The sequence below is a fragment of the Sphaerodactylus townsendi genome, linkage group LG02 (assembly GCF_021028975.2).
Source record: "Sphaerodactylus townsendi isolate TG3544 linkage group LG02, MPM_Stown_v2.3, whole genome shotgun sequence".
NCBI classification, from domain to species: Eukaryota; Metazoa; Chordata; class Lepidosauria; order Squamata; family Sphaerodactylidae; genus Sphaerodactylus; species Sphaerodactylus townsendi.
Window position 1 is genome coordinate 17,892,196 of NC_059426.1, and position 19,766 is coordinate 17,911,961.

The following is a 19,766-nucleotide window of genomic DNA, read 5'->3' on the forward strand; positions in this document are numbered from 1 at the left end:
ATATAAAAAGCTTCTGATTAAATATGAACCTTTCCCAAATTACAACTTGCATGTCCACAACCTATAAAACAAAACGAGTTTTGACATGCATAAATATGAAGTAGGTGGAGCTATTAGACCTTGATTATATTCACTGCTACATATTCTGATGGAAATTAGAAATGTAATATAGAGTTAGAGTGGAAAGATAATTTGTACTGATTCATGTAACATGGACATAAAACATCTCAGAAAACATAATTATGCTGTTTGTAAAATTGCCTTGAAAAGAGAAAAAAAAGTCATAGGCAAATAATGTACCTAAATAAGGTTTGCTAGTTAAGAATAGTGTCTAACAACATCATTTTTATCTCCAGTTCTCAACAATAATAGTGTCTAACAACATCTCCAGTTTTCAACAATGGCGGGAAATTTGTTTAACACTAAACAAGTTCACATCCCTTCACCAAATTCAGCATTCAAAATTACAAATACATCTGGCAGGTAGTCCCACGCGCCTTTGCCCAATTTGACTTTTCCAGAACACGTTTTCCACCCTGTTCCCTCTTCTCACTAGATTTCGGAGTTTCAAAAATTGGAGCAGCTAGGGGAGTAAAAAAAAAAAATCCGGGCCAAGAGATTTCCTTTGCTCAAGTAGAGGTGTACTAAGGGATTGGTTTCTTGGTCAGGACTTTAGAAAGTGAGAAGTGGGCCAAACTTGGAAGCTCTCCTTACCTGAGTAACTTGCTTTCCCCTAACAGGCTGCAATGCAGAAAAATTAAAAACTGGAGACACGGTTTCTCCAAACTGCACTTTGGGAAGGGTTGGGGGAACATCCCCCACCTTTCTGCTTCTGTTGACTGAGTATCTAGAAGTACCTTCTGGATACAAATTTTAGATATAGGCATTTGGTGATTGTTTACTTTAGTGATGTCTCGAGAAGCTTGTTGTTGCACGGCGGCTCACTAAAAGCAAAACACACAAATAGTGAGATGTGTCTCCGTAGGACAAGGCACTGGTGCTCAAGCCTACTGGCTTGGCTACCAGCGCGAGAGAGTTTTGAGACTCAGATGGGGCAAGGATGCAGAATGTGTGATAGCCCATTTCAAGCTTATTTGAGAAATCCATTAATCTTCATCAAATCCACCTGTTAGGTGGAGCCAAGCATGCCAATAAACAAGCAGCGCAGTATGGTGGGTGGAGTCAAATATAGCTCTAAATTTGCATGCTGCGAATTTGGTGGCACAAGTGCATTTCTGAACCCTATCGGTACTATGCCAATGGCCATTCATGCCTGTGTGGTCTGCTCCACAGTGAGCATTCATTCCCTTCAGGGGAATTTCCCTGTAATGTACACATTTTATCCTCCTTCAAAATCACTGCCCCTCAGCTGAGAGAAGCCCTGCAACTCTCAAAACCTGGAAATGCTCAACTCTTTCCCCTCCTTTGCAGAAAAAGCAAAAGGGGAAAGTGTGTGTTTTGCTTTCCATGCATCTTCCCACTCCTCCCAACAGGGGCAGAACCAGGAAGTGGAAAGGCGGGAGGGGGAATGCAGAAGGGTAGATCTGCATAGTGGGGGCGGGGGGGGGGGGGGGCTTCTTAGCGGGAGAATCCTTTTTGCTAAGAAAGCAGCAGGAAAAACCCATTGTGAAGCACACAGTCACATGAAAAGCTGTAAGTGCACAAAAGGCCCAAAATTTTTGTTGTACATTTACAATAATTTCAGGGTTGTTGTTTTTGTATTGGCATGAAGTTTAACGTAATGCATATTTCTTTAATGCTACTTCCTCTCTCCTCACTACCACCATACCTACCCACATAACTTTTCAGCAAAATATGTCAATTAAACCAAGGCCTGTTCTAATTTGATGAAGTGTCATTTTACTTCCTATCTTATAGCAACATCTCACCTAGAGTTTATTAATTTCACAAAAACAAACCTGCTGAATTTAGAATGCAAGATTGAAAATACTTCTTGCTTGAGCACATGTTGTAACAACTTTTTGGTAATCGCACACTGTAAATTGCTCATTCCCCCTAGCTTACTTAATGCATTTACATGGCCTGAATTACAAATTTAGATCATGTGCAATTTAGTGTTTCAATTAATTATTTCTAATTGTGTATGTAGGAGATAAACAACTATGTAATATAATAGTACCATTAACTCGCAACAGAAAATTCTGCTGAAGTAAAAGTTATCTGCATACACATTCTTTGCCAATTATGCTTTAAGGTTTTATAGCCAGGCATCACAAACCACCTTTAAAACAAATATTATAGCCATTTCTTGAGAATGTTAAAACATACTAGGCACTATACAAAGCATTCCACCTTAATTTCATTCAGAAGGTGTTTGTATTTCTGGGTTCATTGCTGAGAATATACTAAGCAAATGAGCTTAATGGGCATCCATAATAGGAATATGAAATGCTTGCTCTGCATGCTAAGTAGATAGCCAGCTTGGTTAGCTAACCTGCAAAATGCCCATGATGCTCAAACCTTCCAAGTGTGGCAGGTCCCTTTCTCCCCTAAAATATATATCTGGGCCAATTCCTCATTTTTATCTTTTACCCTTAGCTCTTTGAGTTCAGTATGAGTTTACCCAGCTTTGCATCTTTGGGCTATTTTCTTGGTAGTATATGTGAAATCAATTACTTATCAATTCCTGACCTGCCTTGGAATGTAAGATATACTGATTGGTTAACTGTGAAAGGAGAACCGTATAAAAACATACTGGAGAGAGTCTGAGACCTGTAGAGCAGAGGTGGGATCCATCAGGTTCTCACCAGTTCCCGAGAGTGGGTTAATCATTATTTGTGTGTGCCGAGAGGGGGTTACTAATTGGATCCGCTTTTGCCATTCTCTATCGCCCTCGCCTTCCCTTGAGAAGTATACTTTACGCTTTGAAACGTGGAAGGTTCCGAGCATATATAGAAAATTCGCGTACTCAATAATGTAACTCCCTTGAACTGGAGTTAATCCCACTTTCCAGGTACTGCAATTCATGGATTCTCAGCCTTTCGTACCTTTTATCTCACCAGTCTCTATCAAAGAACCTGTGTGTTTCACCATTGCTGTGTTCAGATTTGTGAGTTGGGGCATTTTCTATAATGTGATGATGATTTAAATGGCCTGGAATTGCAAAAAAAATTTTGGGGGGAGTAGGTGGTGGGGTGGCTAGCCCATGGGGAGACATCCAACTCCAGGTTTGCCCAGGGCTTCCACAGGGTTTGCCTTTAGGTATGCGCCTCTCTGACCCCCCCTTTGCTGAAGGGGGGCTGGCGAGGGAACCTGTTACTAAAATTTTTGGATCCCACCACTGCTGTAGTATCCCTTCTACTTCAAGTGTGTTATTGTCTTCAGGAGACAAGGTACTTCCTGCAATTTAGGAGCATCAGATCTTTGATTAATTACAGTGACAATGGATGCATGCTGAGGAAGGGGCTCACTCAGCTGAGAAGGCCCAATTCAAGGTCCTGGTATAGCCCTATCCTACCTTTATAGCCCTATCCAGATTAGGATGAAATTTCCTTAAGGACTGCCATCTGCCCTGGTAACCATCAGGGGCCCTGCTTTGGGTGATCGTGTCGCCTGAGGCTAGATGGGTAGCTGAAATGGGGCTAAAATCTTGGAACTCCTTCCTCAGGGACACTATTTTGTCTCCTCCTAGTATTGTCTAAAGTCGAAAGGAGGAGACTTTTTTATTTGGATTGGCATTTATCAACTAACTGTTACTGGTTGTCCCCCCTGGTTGTGTTACTATGTGTTTAAATGGTGGTGTTTAAATATTTTATTGAGCTGTTGAAATACTGTGTGTGTGCCATCAAGTCATAGCTGACCTATTGGTTTTTTAAATAATTTTTATTTTATCAACTTAGAGTTACAGAAAAGGAAAAGTTAGAATTAAAAAAAGGAAAACATAATAATGATAACAATAATAAAGATAACAAAAATAATAATAGTTTTGGGGTGATTATATTACATTGATCTGCATTTATAATATTGTGTACTTCATAGTCACATTAATAAAAATAGTTCAACATCAGATAATATATTGGTTAGGAACAACTTTAAGCATTAATCACTAAGCAATCTAGTTATTTTTTGCTTGATTAATTCTCATTGATTATATTTTTTTAAAATTATTATTAGATAGATATACCTCTTGTATCAAAAAAAGAAAACAATGTTATGATATGTACTGTTGAAGGTTTTCACAGTCGGATTCAACGGGTTGTGGTTTTCTGGGCTGTGTGGCCGTGGTCTGGTGGATCTTGTTCTAATGAAACACTCCTGCATCTGTGGCTGGCATCGTCAGAGGTGTATCACAGAGTGTAACAGCCACAGATGCAGAAGTAACGTCCAAGGAACAAGATCCACTAGGTATTCACGGCTATTAATATTTCCAGAAAAAAAACCCACCTTCCTAACAACGCCGTCATGATATTTCATGATCTTCTTGCTCTAATCAGGTTATTAAAATGATATTTATACCTAACTTAATGTGTGTGTGTGTGTGTGTGTGTGTGTGTGTGTGTGTGTGTGTGTGTGTGTGTGTGTGTGTGTGTGTGTGTGTGTGTAAAAGATAAGATATGTGCTATTCTTAAATAAGGTTGTAACATCATAAATTCCCACATATAAATAAGTCTTTATGTTATATAATACTTAGAGTAGAACTCCCATTTCTCTTTAAACTCATGACCTATGGTAACTCCTTAGAGTTGTCAAGGCAAGAGACCTTTGGAGGTGATATGTCATCGCCTGCCTCCGTGTGTACTGGGAGAGTTCTGAGAGAACTGCAACTGGCCCAAGGTCACCTAGCAAGGCTACCTGCGGGTAGTGTGGAAATAAACCCAGTTCTCCGATCGGAGTCCACCACTCTTAACCACTACACCACATTCACGCTAAAAAATTTTATACACACACATTATAAATGCTCAACGTATTGTCGAAGGCTTTCACGGCCGGAATCACTTGGGTGCTGTGTGGTTTCCGGGCTGTATGGCCGTGTTCTAGCAGCATTCTCTCCTGACGTTTCGCCTGCATCTGTGGCTGGCATCTTCAGAGGAAGGGTTGAGTTTGAGTTTGCTGATTTTTTCAATGAAGTGGGTTGAGTCCTTAATGAAATGTGTAGTAAGTCCAATATGGATTTGTAGTTGTGTGGCCAGAAACTTTGCCAAATCATATGTAGGAGAACCAATTGCACTCACAATAGGTCTGAGTGGAGTGGAGTCCTTGTGGATGCTATTTTAATGTCTTGATTTTTTAATGTTGTAATGCTTGGCATTCACTACTTTGGAGACCCGATTTTGGTGAAAAGGCGCCATACAAATGCTTTAAATAAACTTTGCTTTCTAAACGCTCTCTAGATAAACCTAGAAAAACGTACCTAAGATTAGAACACTGTTTTATGCTTGCACTGCATGTGCCTTAATGTATGTGATATATACATAAAAGTATTATTTCAACTGGTTCACTGCCTTGTTCAAATTCTTGAAACCCGCAACTGCCTTGAGCAAAAGCTCTAAACACTTTGTTCTTGATGGATAAGTGCCATTCCATTGTAGTATTTCAATCAACATTACTCACTACCTACTCATTACTCATTACCTACGCAGATTTATTCATTTGAAATGTGGTGTAGGAGGAAGGTTTTACTGCTACTGCGTACTACCAAAAAAGACAAAGAACTGGGTTACAGATCAAAGCAAGCCTCTCTCTAAAAGCTAAAAAGAGTTCTCCCTAGACGCTAAAATAAACACACTGAGGCTACTGTATTTTAGTCACATGATGAGCAGACAAGAGTCACTGGGAAAGACAACCTTGTTAAGAAAAATGGACGCAGCAGTAAAAGAGGAAGATCCAACATGAGATAGATTGACTCAATAAAGGAAGCCATGCCTTTCCGTTTGCAAGATATTTCATGTTATTTCATATGGTCAGCATAAGTCGGAATTGACTTGATAGCACTTACACACACAAACACACACTCATTTGGATTTAGATGAGAGAAAATGTACAGAGCCACAAATGTGTGACACTTTGAATCTGGACGAACCCACAACTTTCTGCATATTAAAAAAAAGAGAGCTTATAATAGCTACTAAAGTCAAACGAAAATAGGTGTTGCTCACCCGACTGGGGACTTTAGAGAAAAGAAGTGGGTTTTTGGTTGTTGTGGGTTTTCCAGGCTGTGTGGCCGTGGTCTGGTAGATCTTGTCTCTGGACACAGTGTGCAACAGACTCCCCTCTGTGATACACCTCTGAAGATGCCAGCCACAGATGCAGGCGAAACGTTAGGAACAAGATCTACCAGACCACGGCCACACAGCCCGGAAAACCCACCACAACCAGTTGACTCTGGCCGAGCCTTCGACAAGAGGGGTTTTGTTTTCATTGTTTGGAGGGAGAGTCAGTAAGATTTCTAAATTTTCCATCCTTAACTGCTGCCCTTCCAATAATGCTTGTCTTCTCAGGTTACTGTTATTTCTAATAAGCCTGATATATTTTTAGATATTGGCAGTACTAGACTTCAGAAGAACAAGCTACCTACCGACGTAGAAGTCTTCAGAACACGATCATTTGCATGAGAAGCTCCTGGGGGGAAGTCAGATGGCAGGCCCACCGCTGGGTCGCTGCTTCGCCTCACTAACAGTGGTGTTCCTAAAAGTAAGAACAGTGAAAAGTCAAACGTGAAAGGCAGTAGTGCACCACTAAGAAATCTAATTTAACAGACACACAAGATGCTCCAGTCCCGAATTTTCTGAAGTTTCTAAAAGATATTTGTAAATATTTAGTTAATATTATTTAAATAATTTTAGCATGTATACACTTGGTTATGCCGACTTTGTGGTGGTAATTTTTAAAAAAGGATCGATCACATACCAGTCCAAAGGCAAAAGTAGGGACTGGAAGGGAAAAAAGATAATTTTAAAAAGCATTAACCTGTTAGAAAACATAGACATCATTTACTTCTTACAGTATCCCAAAGAACTAGCAACTGAAGATAAACTGCAATGCAAGAGCCTTTATTGGCATAGTTATAATACATCTCCCCAAAGAAAACAGTGACAAAGAATCTCTTAATATCAGAGTGACACTACAAAATTAGAAAGAACAGAGATATCATTTAAAATGTATGATTTCTAGTAAAAACTTTTGAGTGTCTGATATCTTATCACATTTCAAAAAAAGAGCATTTGCATATTTTCCCCTAATTCCCTTGTATTTAGTGCAATAGAAGAGGGACAACAGAAGATAATATAACTGAAATTCTAAGAAGAAAACGATGCACTATCTTCTGCCTTGGGACTCAAATAAACAGCACTTTGTTATTCAAGGTCCCAAATCACTATCAGCAGATATACATTTTTCCATGTTGATATGCACGTTGCACAAACTATTCTTCAGCATTTCCTCTTCAAATTCATTTATACCTCTATCATTTATCCGAATATACTACACATACATATGGCTTCCCAATAAAGCTTTGTTCTTCATCGCGTCATCTGTTGGTGTTGCCCAGCCCACACCTGGCTCAACTTCCCTCAATGAGAGCAAGAGTATGTGGAACCTTGGTTTTCATTGCCTTCAGTTTTCATCGGTTTCGGTTTTCATCGATTTTTTCAGTGAAAAATTTGTCTCGGTTTCCATTGATTTGCCTCGGTTTTCATCGATTTGCAGTAAGGTGCAGGGGTTTGTGGAGAAAAATCACCCAGACAAAGCTGTTGCAGGCCGTGTCTGCAACTTGTTTAATGACAATGTCTTGTCCCATTTCAGATAAATCTTAAAGAGGCATCAGAAACTGACCTCTTTGGACAGCTTTCTGGTGTGACATTGGTCCACTGGCTCTGAAGCTGGTCCTAGTATTATTGTTTGTTACTGTTTTCAGCATTAAACACTATGTTTATTCACCCAAAATGTGTTTTGGTATGCTTTTTGGAGTGCCTAGAACGGATTAATTGGATTTACATTGATTCCTATGGAAAAGTTTGCCTCGGTTTTCATCGTTTCGGTTTTCATCGATTCTTTTTGGACGGATTACCAACGAAAACCAAGGTTCTACTGTATTCTCAAGAGTGGCCCCTACCTGGTGGAACTGTCTGTCAGATTAAATCTGAGTCTTGAGGGAGCTTTCAAAATGCTTTCCAGATTCTGTACAGTCTATAAGATGGGTTTTTTCCACCAGTCGTTCCGTTAAGGACAGCTGAGGACAGTTTTCTACCACCAATTAGCAGTGCTGCCTGTTTTTGACAGTCTTGGATGTCAGTTGATGGGTGCCAAATTATCATCTTGTGCTCTGATGCCTGAGCTAGGACACTATTTTACCGATTATACTTTAAGATTTTGTCTTATTTCTACTGATTATTGTTTACTGAACATTATGAGCTGCCTAAGCCCTGTGACCCAGGGAAAGGGACGGGGTACAAGTTTAGAATAGCTAAATAAAAAATAAACATACTTTACTTTCAAAGGCAAGCAAAAACTTCAGATATTTCAGTGCAAAGATATCAAGCTGTGTAAATTGAAACCTTGAGAAATGAAAAATGAGTATTTGTTCCCTCTAATGTGTTTTTTTAAAAAACAAACCAACCCTTAATTCAAACACTACGGATGGATTTTTTTTCCCTTCAACAGTTTCCAAATTAATTTATCCTTGGAGGACAGCCAATGGTAAAAACTAATTGGCCCAAAACGATTTCCTATCATTTGCTGGAAACAGGATAATAAAATAAGCAAACACTTGTGCAATTTTGTCTAGATAGCTACAAAATTCATAGAGTGCAAGTTTAGTCACTGAATTCAGAAAATGGAATATATATAGAAATATAAACAAAGCAAATCCATTCAGTTTGGGCAATCCAATAAAAATTGTAGGTAAAAACAATATAGAGGTTCCTGTTTCCTGTCTGAACTCCATTCAAGTACCTATAACCTCAACTACAATGGCCCAAATACTACAAGAATATTCTGTCCCTATCCTTTTTCTGTCCCTTTATAGGACTACTGAATGTGAATGACAGGACAGTTACAGAAGTACTATTCTTGCCTTCTATAGTATGAACTCAACATTACTAACCAACAAGTTGGACTATCACCTGAAGAAATTGAATAGTTATGCTACAACACAATTCTTTGGCTAAACTCTTTTGACTTTCACCTGAAAAAAGTCTGATACAACCCATAGAAATTTTATAGGATTTAAAAAATATGTGTCATTTTCCTGACACGGAAGAAGTCAATATGATCTGAAATGCACTAGAAACTCATACTCTTTGACATTATATCCTGCACTAGTGAAATGGTTCAAAAAAAAATTATTATACAGACTTTTCAGTGTCCCTTCTACATAGCATAAACTAATGCTGACAGAATTTCTAATTACCTGTTCCATGCCGTTTAATGCCAAATAATCCCACAAAAAAGTGGCAGATGTTTTGTTTGGTGAAGGTTTCCACCAACTAGAACTGCAATATTTCAGAAACAGGCACAGATCTTGCCAACCTTAAGCCAAACTTATTTTACATTCTGTGTGATTTAAAGTTTTCATTCAAAATGCCCATTTGATAGCATCCCCAGAGCAGCATCTTAAACCTTTCACAAAATGGATTTTTGGAAATAAAAGTTATCTATAATTGACGTAACTTCATAATGCCCCCTGCAGTTTTGCTGTCAGTGATATCTGTCTTCCAGAGTCTTCCAAAGCAACCATTTGTCAGCACACCTATTCATTTCTGACATCCAAGTTATGTCTGCCCCACCACCTACCAATTTTCTCTGGTACCTCTCAATTCTAGCCTTCTCTTCTCCTATAAAGTGCTTAAGATTATATCCTCCTTTCTTTTCTTTAAGCACCTTTGACAGAAATATTCTAGAAAACTTCAGTACAGCTGATATTACTCAGTCCCATGTGTCAGAAAAATCACATTTTAACCCAGTGATTCAGTCATACAGGAGGCCAGATTCTTATATGTATGTATTCTGGTCTCACCATTTGTCAAGGGCTATATCGCTATATCACTTATTGCACCATCCACTGATGAAGTTTAGACTGTTGATGAAGTTCAGATTTGGCAAATTTAGAAATCAATGCCTTTGGTTCAGAACCAGAAGTCCATTCTGAATCAGGCATGTCAAGCTCAGGCCCAGATTGGAATGGGCTCACCCCATCACCAGGCCTCCACACTGCCCCCCCCTTCCCCAAATTTGTATGATCAAGGAAAAACAGAGGAAGCTGGTACACTGGGCTGAGAATACTGCCCTGGTAGTAAGTCAGGTGTCAGGAATAACTGAAAAATGACATTCCAGTAGCTCCAGAAATTAGGACCCATAACTTTATTTGTCAATAGTCATTCACCTACTCACCTGTGGCGAGGATTGCCTTGAAGTGATCAGACCAATTGTTTTACAGATAGAAGGAAGAAAGGTTTTTTTTTCAGACTGTTAGTATCACAAAATAATACTTATGTTGGTTTACAAAAACCTTAATGGGTTTGTTGAACACTTTGTTGAACATTTTGCTTTTTTAAAATATTTTTTTATTTTTCATGGTAACAATAACAATATAAAAGCAGTTATACAATCACAAGGAAAAACTGAAACACAGAACAAAGCTTAATTACAATTCTGGATATAAAGAGAGAGCTTTTTAACAGGGTTGTACAAAAAGTATTCTATAATGGCATAAGTTGATCAATCAAAAATATTATCTGGTGCACAGTCACTATTACTGTTATTTCTAAATGTTTTCTTACAAGATTATGAAACCTATCAAGATATAGCTTCTGTTTCCTAGAGAAATTATCTCAATACTGTCACCTACCCATATTAATGAATCCCTCCATATATGCAACATTACCACTATGTACTTTTTATTTCATTGCTTCTTTTACATTTATCAATAATATGAAAAGTACATCTTCTTGATTGAGCTTTTATTGAACAAGCTCATTAGTTTTGCCATTGTTGCATATTGCCTTGATTTGTTTTCCCAGTTCTCTAAGTTGGGGCATTGTTGGCTGTTTTGCAAGGCTCAGGGTTGTTGACAACTTTTCAACTACAAAATTTAAGGAATTTTTGTTTATTTATTTTTGAAATGTATACCCCACCTTATGTGGAGGTCTCAGGGTGGCTTACAAGATTAAAAAAGCAGTAAAAACCTATGATGTTGTGAGTTTTCCGGTTTGTATGGTCGTGTTTCAGTAGTATTTTCTCCTGATGTTTCGCCTGCATCTGTAGCTGGCATCTTCAGAGGATCTGTTGGCAGTAAAGCAAGTGGAGTATATATACCTGTGAAATACACAGGGTGGGGGAAAGACTATTTGCAATTATTAAAAGTGTTAAAGGTACCGTTTGCAAGTGTAATTTGCATGTGTTAACAGGAATTCCTCCATTTTAGCATTTGTATGTAACTATTTCAACAGGAAAGAAGAAACTATGAAAACAAACAAAATTTGGCTATTAGTACTAGTACTAGTACTTTAAATTAAATTAAATTAAAGAGTCTACGCACCAATATTAACTTGGAACCTGCAGTAGTCCTCTGGTACAGCTCTTTCAAGGCAGTTCAGCACTCCAAGGCTGTAGGTTTGTCTCGAAGGAACACCAATTGGCTATTTTCCATTGCTAAGATTATAGCCGCTCTGGCTTTCTCATCAGCCTCCACCTCTTCCTCATCATCCACGTCTGGAGCCTTTTGGGCAGCTTTCCAGACCATCTCGAATGAGGAAACTTTTCATTTTCTCTGCCCAGGACACATAATTGGACTCATTGAGTTGCTCAAACTGCAGTCCATGCATTTGTCCGGCCATAATCATACTAATAGCTCCATTCACTAGGCAATATCACTCACCAGCGAGGTCTTTAGTCGCTCACGCACTCTGGGCCCATAACCTGACAGAGCCAAGCAGTTTAACTAAAGGAGTTGAAGTTATAGTAGTTGCATTTAACTAGAGTATCCTTGAGTACACCGACAGAGCCTCCGGCAAAAGATCCTCCCTTCAGCAAAGGACAATAGCATAGAGGAACTTAACATAAATATACAGTTCATTAACCAATGCTTTGAGCAGTTACAAATCATGTGACTACTTAACTACTAACAAGTAAAATGGAATGCTTAGCTGACACAGCAGTAACACAGTAATTCACTGTAAGTCAGGCAGCTGTAATCAATTAACTCTCTGACAAAAAACACAAGAATCAAGACAATGGTTAATGAATACCACCCAGACTCAGGATGTCTCTCTGCAGGAAGCAATAAAATGGATTGTAAATAAGCACTTAAATGCACAGGTAAATCGCTATGTAAATGCCCTTACTAATTGATCATACAACTTCAGTGTTACATACAAATGCTAAAATGGGGGAATTCCACTTAACACATGCAAATTACACTTGCAAATGGCACGTTTAACACTTTAACAATTGAAAATGATCTTTCTCCCACCCTGTGCATTTCACAGCTATATATACTCCACTTGCTTTACTGCCAACAGATCCTCTGAAGATGCCAGCCACAGATGCAGGTGAAACGTCAGGCAAAAATACTACTGAAATACGGCCATTGATATTTGAAATATTGTTTATTGTTGTTGTAGCCTAACATCTGACTATTATTATGTTTATAATGTTGTATTGTTCTATCATGATTGCTGATGTTTTGATTTTGTAATACTGCTTATTGTTGCCTATATTATGTATGTTGTACACTGCCCTGAGCCCTCCAGGGGAGGGCGGTATAGAAATTAAATTACCGTACCATACCATACAATCCGGAAAACCCACCATATCACAGTGATTCCAGCCGTGAAAACCTTTGACAATACATTAAACAGTAAAAACAATCTAAAAACCATTTTTTTAGCATTTATGTTTTTGGAGTTTATATTGTTTCATAATCTGGATTAGTTTGATACTCCATCTGTTTTTGTGTATATAATGTTGTGCACTGTCCAGAGCCCTTAGAGGGAAGGGCGGTATATAAGTCTGATTATAAATTATAAATAAATAAATATTAATACACATCCACATACTCTATCCTACCCCAGACTGGCAGCCTCCAGATGAGGCATGGGGGGGGGGGGTGTTAAACCAGGCACTAAAACCCTTAAAATGTTGCCCCTGGTGAATTTCCATGGAGAGTCTGGGGCCAGCCATGGAGAAAGTCCTCCCGTGTATTCCCTCTCCTTCTCCCACACCATGGGCGGTGGGGAAGGGACCACCAGGAGAGCCCCACTCTCCTCAGTGCTCAGGCAAGTCCACATGGGTGCACATTTTTTTAAGACTGAAACATTTCCCTTGCTTTTATCCACACTTGCAACCCCCCCCCCCCCAATCAAGCTCTAGGTTCATCTTACTACAGCTGAATCTTTTACAATTGTGTGATCAAACAAGCATGGGAAAGGATTATGGAAGCAGTGCATGCAACCGATACATGTCCAGTCAACTGAATATACGTATGAATATCAGCTTATGCAATCAGGTCTCTTGACCATGAAAACAGAGCCTATGCTTTTTCAGACCCCAGACTGTGTGCATAGGATGGAATCAGTTGAATGTTTAGTTTGCCCAGACTGAATACACATAGAGGACTTTTGGCCAACAGTCCCTGTCCTGTGGACCAATATGTACAATTCATTCTTTTTCTACAGCCACCAAAATGAACAAACTTCGGCAATCCCAACTACAAAGCAGCACTAGTTACAAAATTTATCCCCAGATTTCATGTGATCTGTAATATTTCCAGCATTCTTTACAGTAGCAATAACCACTAACAAAATAAAACTGTGTTGGCCACAAGCTCATCAAGTGAGGTGCTCAGGGCAAACTTCTTTGCAACCTGACTAAGCCATTCGCAAGATATGGGAGACGGATAGACTGTGCAATCCAAGGCTACACAGAACACTCAGGCCTGACTGCTGGGTACTTTGACCATCAGCTGCTTGATGGATAGCCAGAATTGACAGAAAGTATTTGGCAGCCTTGCTGGACATGGCAGCACAAAACTAAAAGATGCAAAAGGATGTAGCAGTGGAGAGGAAAGATGCAAAAGGATGCAGGAGTGGAGAGGAAAGATGCAAAAGGATGTAGGAGTGGAGAGAGTACAAGGCCTGGTGGAAGTGCCCTTCCTGAACTTTCCCCTACTACAAATATCTCCTTGGCTACCTACACCTGAAGTATTCGCATAAGTGTCAAACTCGCGGCCCTCCAGATGTTATGGACTACAGTTCCCATCATCCACTGCCAGCATCATGCTGGCAGGGGATGATGGGAACTGTAGTCCATAACATCTGGAGGGCCGCGAGTTTGACACCTGTGAAGTATTGCATTCGAGGAGTCCGAAATGAACAAACTCCATTGCTCATTCCCCCTTATGGAAAAACACATTCAGTTTCTCCTGGGATCATTACTCATTTCATTCTCCAACGGCTTCAGCAGTGACCTTGTGGCACAGATGTATATGGAAGGGCATGTATTTCAAGTCCCTGAAGTAAACAGTAAAAGTGCATTCAAAAGTAATTTTCAAATTCCTTTAAATGCAATAGCTCTTAATTTCATCATCATTTCTATCCTTTTAAGCACCATCATTGATCATCGGCGTAGTTTTAGGCCTCTTAAAATGACATTCAATATAACCAAAACTCTAAATTGGTGTTTATAATGGGAATAATAATTGGAAACTAATCATGGCTGAGCTAACAGTCCTGATACAATTATGTGTAAAATATTTGCTTTTGTATAAAAGCTGACAGTGATGAGTAGATGTTTTCCCCATATTGTTTGTTAATTGTTACTATAAACTACCATTTGCAGAGTGCAAGTTTCTTTTGTCTAGCAGGGTACAAAAAAATGTAAAATCTTCCCATCTCTGTCCTTCAGCCTTCAGAACACTGGAAACTCAACTCACCAAACAGTCTTGCAACAGTCAAAACCACACCTTCTCAAGATGGAAGCTAAGGTTTGTTTGGTTCCCTACACTACGGCACCTGTCAAGAGGGACCCACATAATTCTTCCAGTAGTCTTAGATTTTATATCCATGGGGTCCATTGTTCACAACATGGAGTCTGTCCAAGTGACTGCATGACCCCCGTTGTCAGATAGGGCAACAGAGGTTTATTTATTTATTTATTCGATTTGATAAACCGCCCTACCCCCAGAGGGCTCTGGGCGGTGTACAACAAATAGGAATACAATAAAACAAATCGAATAGCCCCAATTAAAATATACAAAACCTTAAAACTATAAAACTATAGCAGCAGCAGTAGCCTTCAATAAATAATTAATTAATAATAGACGACGTCTATTCCCAGCCCCAGTGATCAAACCCTGGGAGTGGAGGGGGTTGGTACAGTCCCATAAATCTTCCACCAAGTTGGCCTACCAAGGCATTTCGCCCAAATATTGCCCATTGCGTGCTGTGTTGGAGTATTTGTTACACTGAAAAGACAAGGGCTTGTCTAGCTCTTCTGTAAAGGTTCACTTAGCTGCAATTTTGGCCTTCCATGTGCGGGTGGACTCCACTATTCTCTAATCCTATTTGTAAGATGTTTCTGAAAGCAATGAGCAATGTGTACCCTCCTGTAAGCTTTCCTGTTGCACAACGGAGTCTGTTACTGGTTCTCTTACAACCGATGCATCAATAATTTGAAGCCCTTGTGTCGTATAGCCTCTCTCTTGTGTCTTATAAAACTGCAGGCTTAGTGGTCATTTCTGTGTGGCTGAGCGTTGAGTTAGGCCCCTTCCGCACATGCAGAATAATGCACTTTCAATCCACTTTCAATGCACTTTGCAGCTGGATTTTACTGTGCGAAATAGCAAAACCCACTTGTAAACAATTGCGAAAGTGGATTGAAAGTGTATTAGTCTGCATGTGCAGAAGGGGCCTTAGTGATTTGATGGAGTCACAGTTGTACCTCAGCATCCCTCCTGCGGGGTAAGATGAGAACGAACAAAATGGGAAACAAGCATTTAGGCCACAGGCTTGAACAACAGCTTGAATTTGTAGCTGGAAGCAACACTTGACCTTCATTAGCAATATCTGGATCATCCTATGGAAGTTGGCTGGAAGTCCCTTGCCCAAACCTGAATTTGGGAGACGATGCCCTTGAGGGTCCTAGTATTCCTTCTTCCAAACAGCAAAGAGTGCACGTCTCACAAGTTTTATTGTCCAGATCATATTTTACAATAGCCATCCATCTTGCCCCTTCCTGGCATTTGGTGAAATGGTTATCTCTTTGTGAGAAACTCATCTCCACTCTGCTGGCATTTTGAACATTTTATGGCCTTCTTGGCTGGAAAATAGTGTTGTTCCCAGAGATTTGCGAACTCCTGAGTGAGCTTCTTACATCTCCTGGGCATGACATCACCCATCACTGCTTAGGAAGTAGGTTACAAGATAATATTAAACAAACCCAAAGCTAGGGTGCTGTGTGGTTTCCAGGCTGTATGACTGTGTTCTAGCAGCATTCTCTCCTGACGTTTCGCCTGCATCTGTGGCTGGCATCTTCAGAGGATCTGATAGTTGGAAAGGAAAGCAAGTGGAGTATATATTAAAGGTCAATAGGTGAGGGCATCTGAATAGGAGTGGCCTGGCAAGTGAGTAACAATGAAGTGTAGAATGTGAGTAACAATGGAGATAGAAAGGTCGATAGGTGAGGCATCTGAATAGAAGTAGTCTGGCCTTTGTTCCCTTTGATTGTCTATAGTCATCCCATGTCTGTGTGGAGCTGATTAGTCACTGTCTTGACTCTAGTGTTTTTCAAAACTGGCAGCCAAATTCTGTTCATTTTCAAGGTTTCTTCCTTTCTGTTGAAACTGTCCATGTGCTTGTGGATTTCAATGGCTTCTCTGTGTAGTCTGACGTGGTGGTTGTCAGAGTGGTCCAGAATTTCTGTGTTTTCAAATAATATTCTGTGTCCAGGTTGGTTTATTATGTGTTCTGCTATTGCTGATTTTTCTGGCTGAAATAGTCTGCAGTGCCTTTCGTGTTCTTTGATTCGTGTCTGAGCGCTGCATTTGGTGGTCCCTATGTAGACTTGTCCACAGCTACATGGTATGTGGTAAACTCCTGCAGTAGCTGGCCATTCTCATATTTAACCCAGAAGAAGAATAAGCTCTATGTTCCAGTGCATCTAACTCACAACCCTCCATATCGGTGGGAATCGGATGTCCACCTTGATGGGACCTGGATTAAAACTCATCCACCATTAATGGTGATGGAACGGGATGAGGAAAAACATTCAAGACTCTTCTTTTAAAAAATAATCAAGACTCTTTGGTTTTTTAAAATAAATCAAGACTCTTTTTTAAATTTAAAAAAGGATGAGGAAAAAGATAAGCATAGTCCTATCGAATTGTATACATATTGTACTCAAAGGGGTGGTATAACCTCATCTAATAATATTGGTTTCAAGGGAGCAGGTTTCAGAACTGATGGCAAGGGATTCAGTTCCTTGGATGGCTGATGAAAAGATGACTTAGGCTAAATCCACCCATGGGAGGAGCAAGGTGGCTGCGTCGGCAGATTCGTCCAGCCTAGGGCACTAACCTCAGCAGAGGGGTGGTCATCCTGCCCAATGGTGGGACATGGCATAGGACACTGCGCCAGTGTCTCTGCAACTCTGCTGCCGGCATACCAGTGGTGGACCAGGAGCCGAGCTGGGGGAGGAGCCAACATTAGTTGGCTCTCTACTGACCTTTGTCGGTGTTGTACCAGCAGTCTGCAATCTAGACTTAAGCCAGCCTTTTAGCTGGCGCTAAGTCCACTGCAACCCATTGAGGCTTATCAGCAGCAGGAGGATATTGAACTTTGTGAGCCTCCAAATGCTGCCAGGAAGCCTGCTCGGGAGCAGTGGGGTGGCACCGCATCGCCCCCTCTACTGTGGATTGGGCTGTTAGATTTCAATTTTGTAAGGAGGAGTTTCCACACCCTACCTGGAGCTGGCCCTGGGCACTGAGAACAGCATTGAGGCAGATCTGAAGTCAAGATTGACCAGTGCAAAAAAAACAGACTTGGCTCAAGTTGTATGCTCCCACAGGTACATTGTTCAGCTGCTGGGGTTTTGGAGCTAGATAGTACTCTTACCCAAAGGGAGGCCTTGAGTGAGGGGGCTCTGTCATTCCTGACTTTGGCGGTGAATTGTTGGAAATGTTGGCACACCCCAACACTGTCAACTCACCCAAACAGAAGAGGCAGACAGAATGCTCATCAGACTGAGTCATTTTTGTGCAACACTGGGCACATTTCTTGAATAAGGACAGAAGTCATAGAGAGATAGGCAATGAAAAGAAGCTTTGATGGAAAAGTGGTGGTGGGGGGGAGAGAATTCAAAGATATGAAGAGCAAGCCAGAAGACATCCTCTTTGAATAGCTGCAAAAAGAGAATTGAGGAAATATGGTGCCCCTCTCTCTCAGCGTGCCATGGTTTTGGTGGGAAAATGCCTCCTTGCGCACCAACCATTGCAGTTCCTTTTAGCTAGAAAGCTCTTCTCCACAGCCAGCCTGCACAGTTTCACTGGAGACTGCACAAAAGAACAAAAATGAACCTCTTTTTCAGGAGCAATGACATTTCTTAGCCCCATATTATACAGCAAATATAAAGAGGCAGTGGCCCGATAGAGCATATGACACCTTTTCTTTGTTCTTTCAGAGGAGAATATACAGATGTTATCTAATCTTAGAAGCATTCCGGACCCAAGCAACACAAGAATACATTAAACCTATGAATTCAGTGGAATGAATAAATCAGAGAGCACTGAGACTGTCGATGCCTAATTTAATACACCACAGGATCAGAGCAAGCTTTTAAAAAGATCCTGCGTTTACAAAAAATCTCTGCATGTGTTTTAACAAAATCCAATCTAATTAATGTTAAGAACTGTTGAACCTCATTGTTTTTAACAGGAGGGAGTTAAGAATCCGTTCAGCGTCAGCCCTGTTATTTCTGTTGATTTAGATTTGACCAATACAAAGAATATCATGACACCTAAATTCTGAATATGCTATCGAAAGAAAAACAAAGGTCAGCACAATGGAGATTCCTAAAAATGGAATGTAAAACAATGGAAAGTAAAACAAAGGTCAGCAAATACAAATTCCTAAAGAAAAACACCTTTGCTCTCAAGTTGAAGCTGACTTATTGTGAACCTGTAGGGTTTTTGAGACAAGACGTTCAAAGGTAGTTTGCCATTGCCTGTATCCATGTCACAACCTTGGTTTTCCTTGGAGATCTCCCATCCTAGTTCTAACCAGGTTCAAGACTGAGGGTGTGTGACTGGTCCAAGATCACCCAGCCAGCTTCCATGGTACACACAGGGATCTGAGCCTGGGTTTCTCAAGTCCTTGTCTGACAGCCTTTCTCGTCTGCCTTTAGAATGGCAGGTCCCTTTTCCAGGACCATTTTCCCCTTCCAGTTTGCCTGTTTGCCAGGACGCCTAGCAAATCCCATACAACTTTCTCAGCATGAGACAGGCCAATGAAGAAGGCTGTAGCTGCAGCAATTTGAGGGTTGGGGAGAGAGAGACAGATGCATTAGTGAAGCCTTGCAGGGATGTACAAGAAGGCCGCTGGCTCATCATTCGGTAAGAAAAGGTAGCAGAAAGGGAGGTGGGGGCAAAGGTGACAGGCTGGCCAGGAGAGGAGAAAAGGACATGGTGATGGTTGGAAGGGAGAGGAGAAGAAAGAAGGAAGCAACAGTAGACCGGGAATGGGTCTGGGGAACAAGAGGCAATGGTAAAGAAAAGAAGGATGGGGAGCACGCCCAGAAGAGAATCTTAAGTACTTTAT

General features: G+C 40.4%; 1 protein-coding gene across 2 annotated transcripts in view; it reads right to left on the reverse strand.

The window, feature by feature from the left end:
* PARD3B (par-3 family cell polarity regulator beta) overlaps positions 1–19,766 on the reverse strand; it is a 680,328-nt gene that overhangs the window by 486,535 nt on the left and 174,027 nt on the right. For both annotated transcript variants that reach the window (XM_048484334.1, XM_048484335.1), the window contains exon 4: positions 6,536–6,645. In XM_048484334.1, coding sequence (XP_048340291.1) covers positions 6,536–6,645 — 110 coding nt within the window. The remainder of the gene's footprint in view (positions 1–6,535; positions 6,646–19,766) is intronic.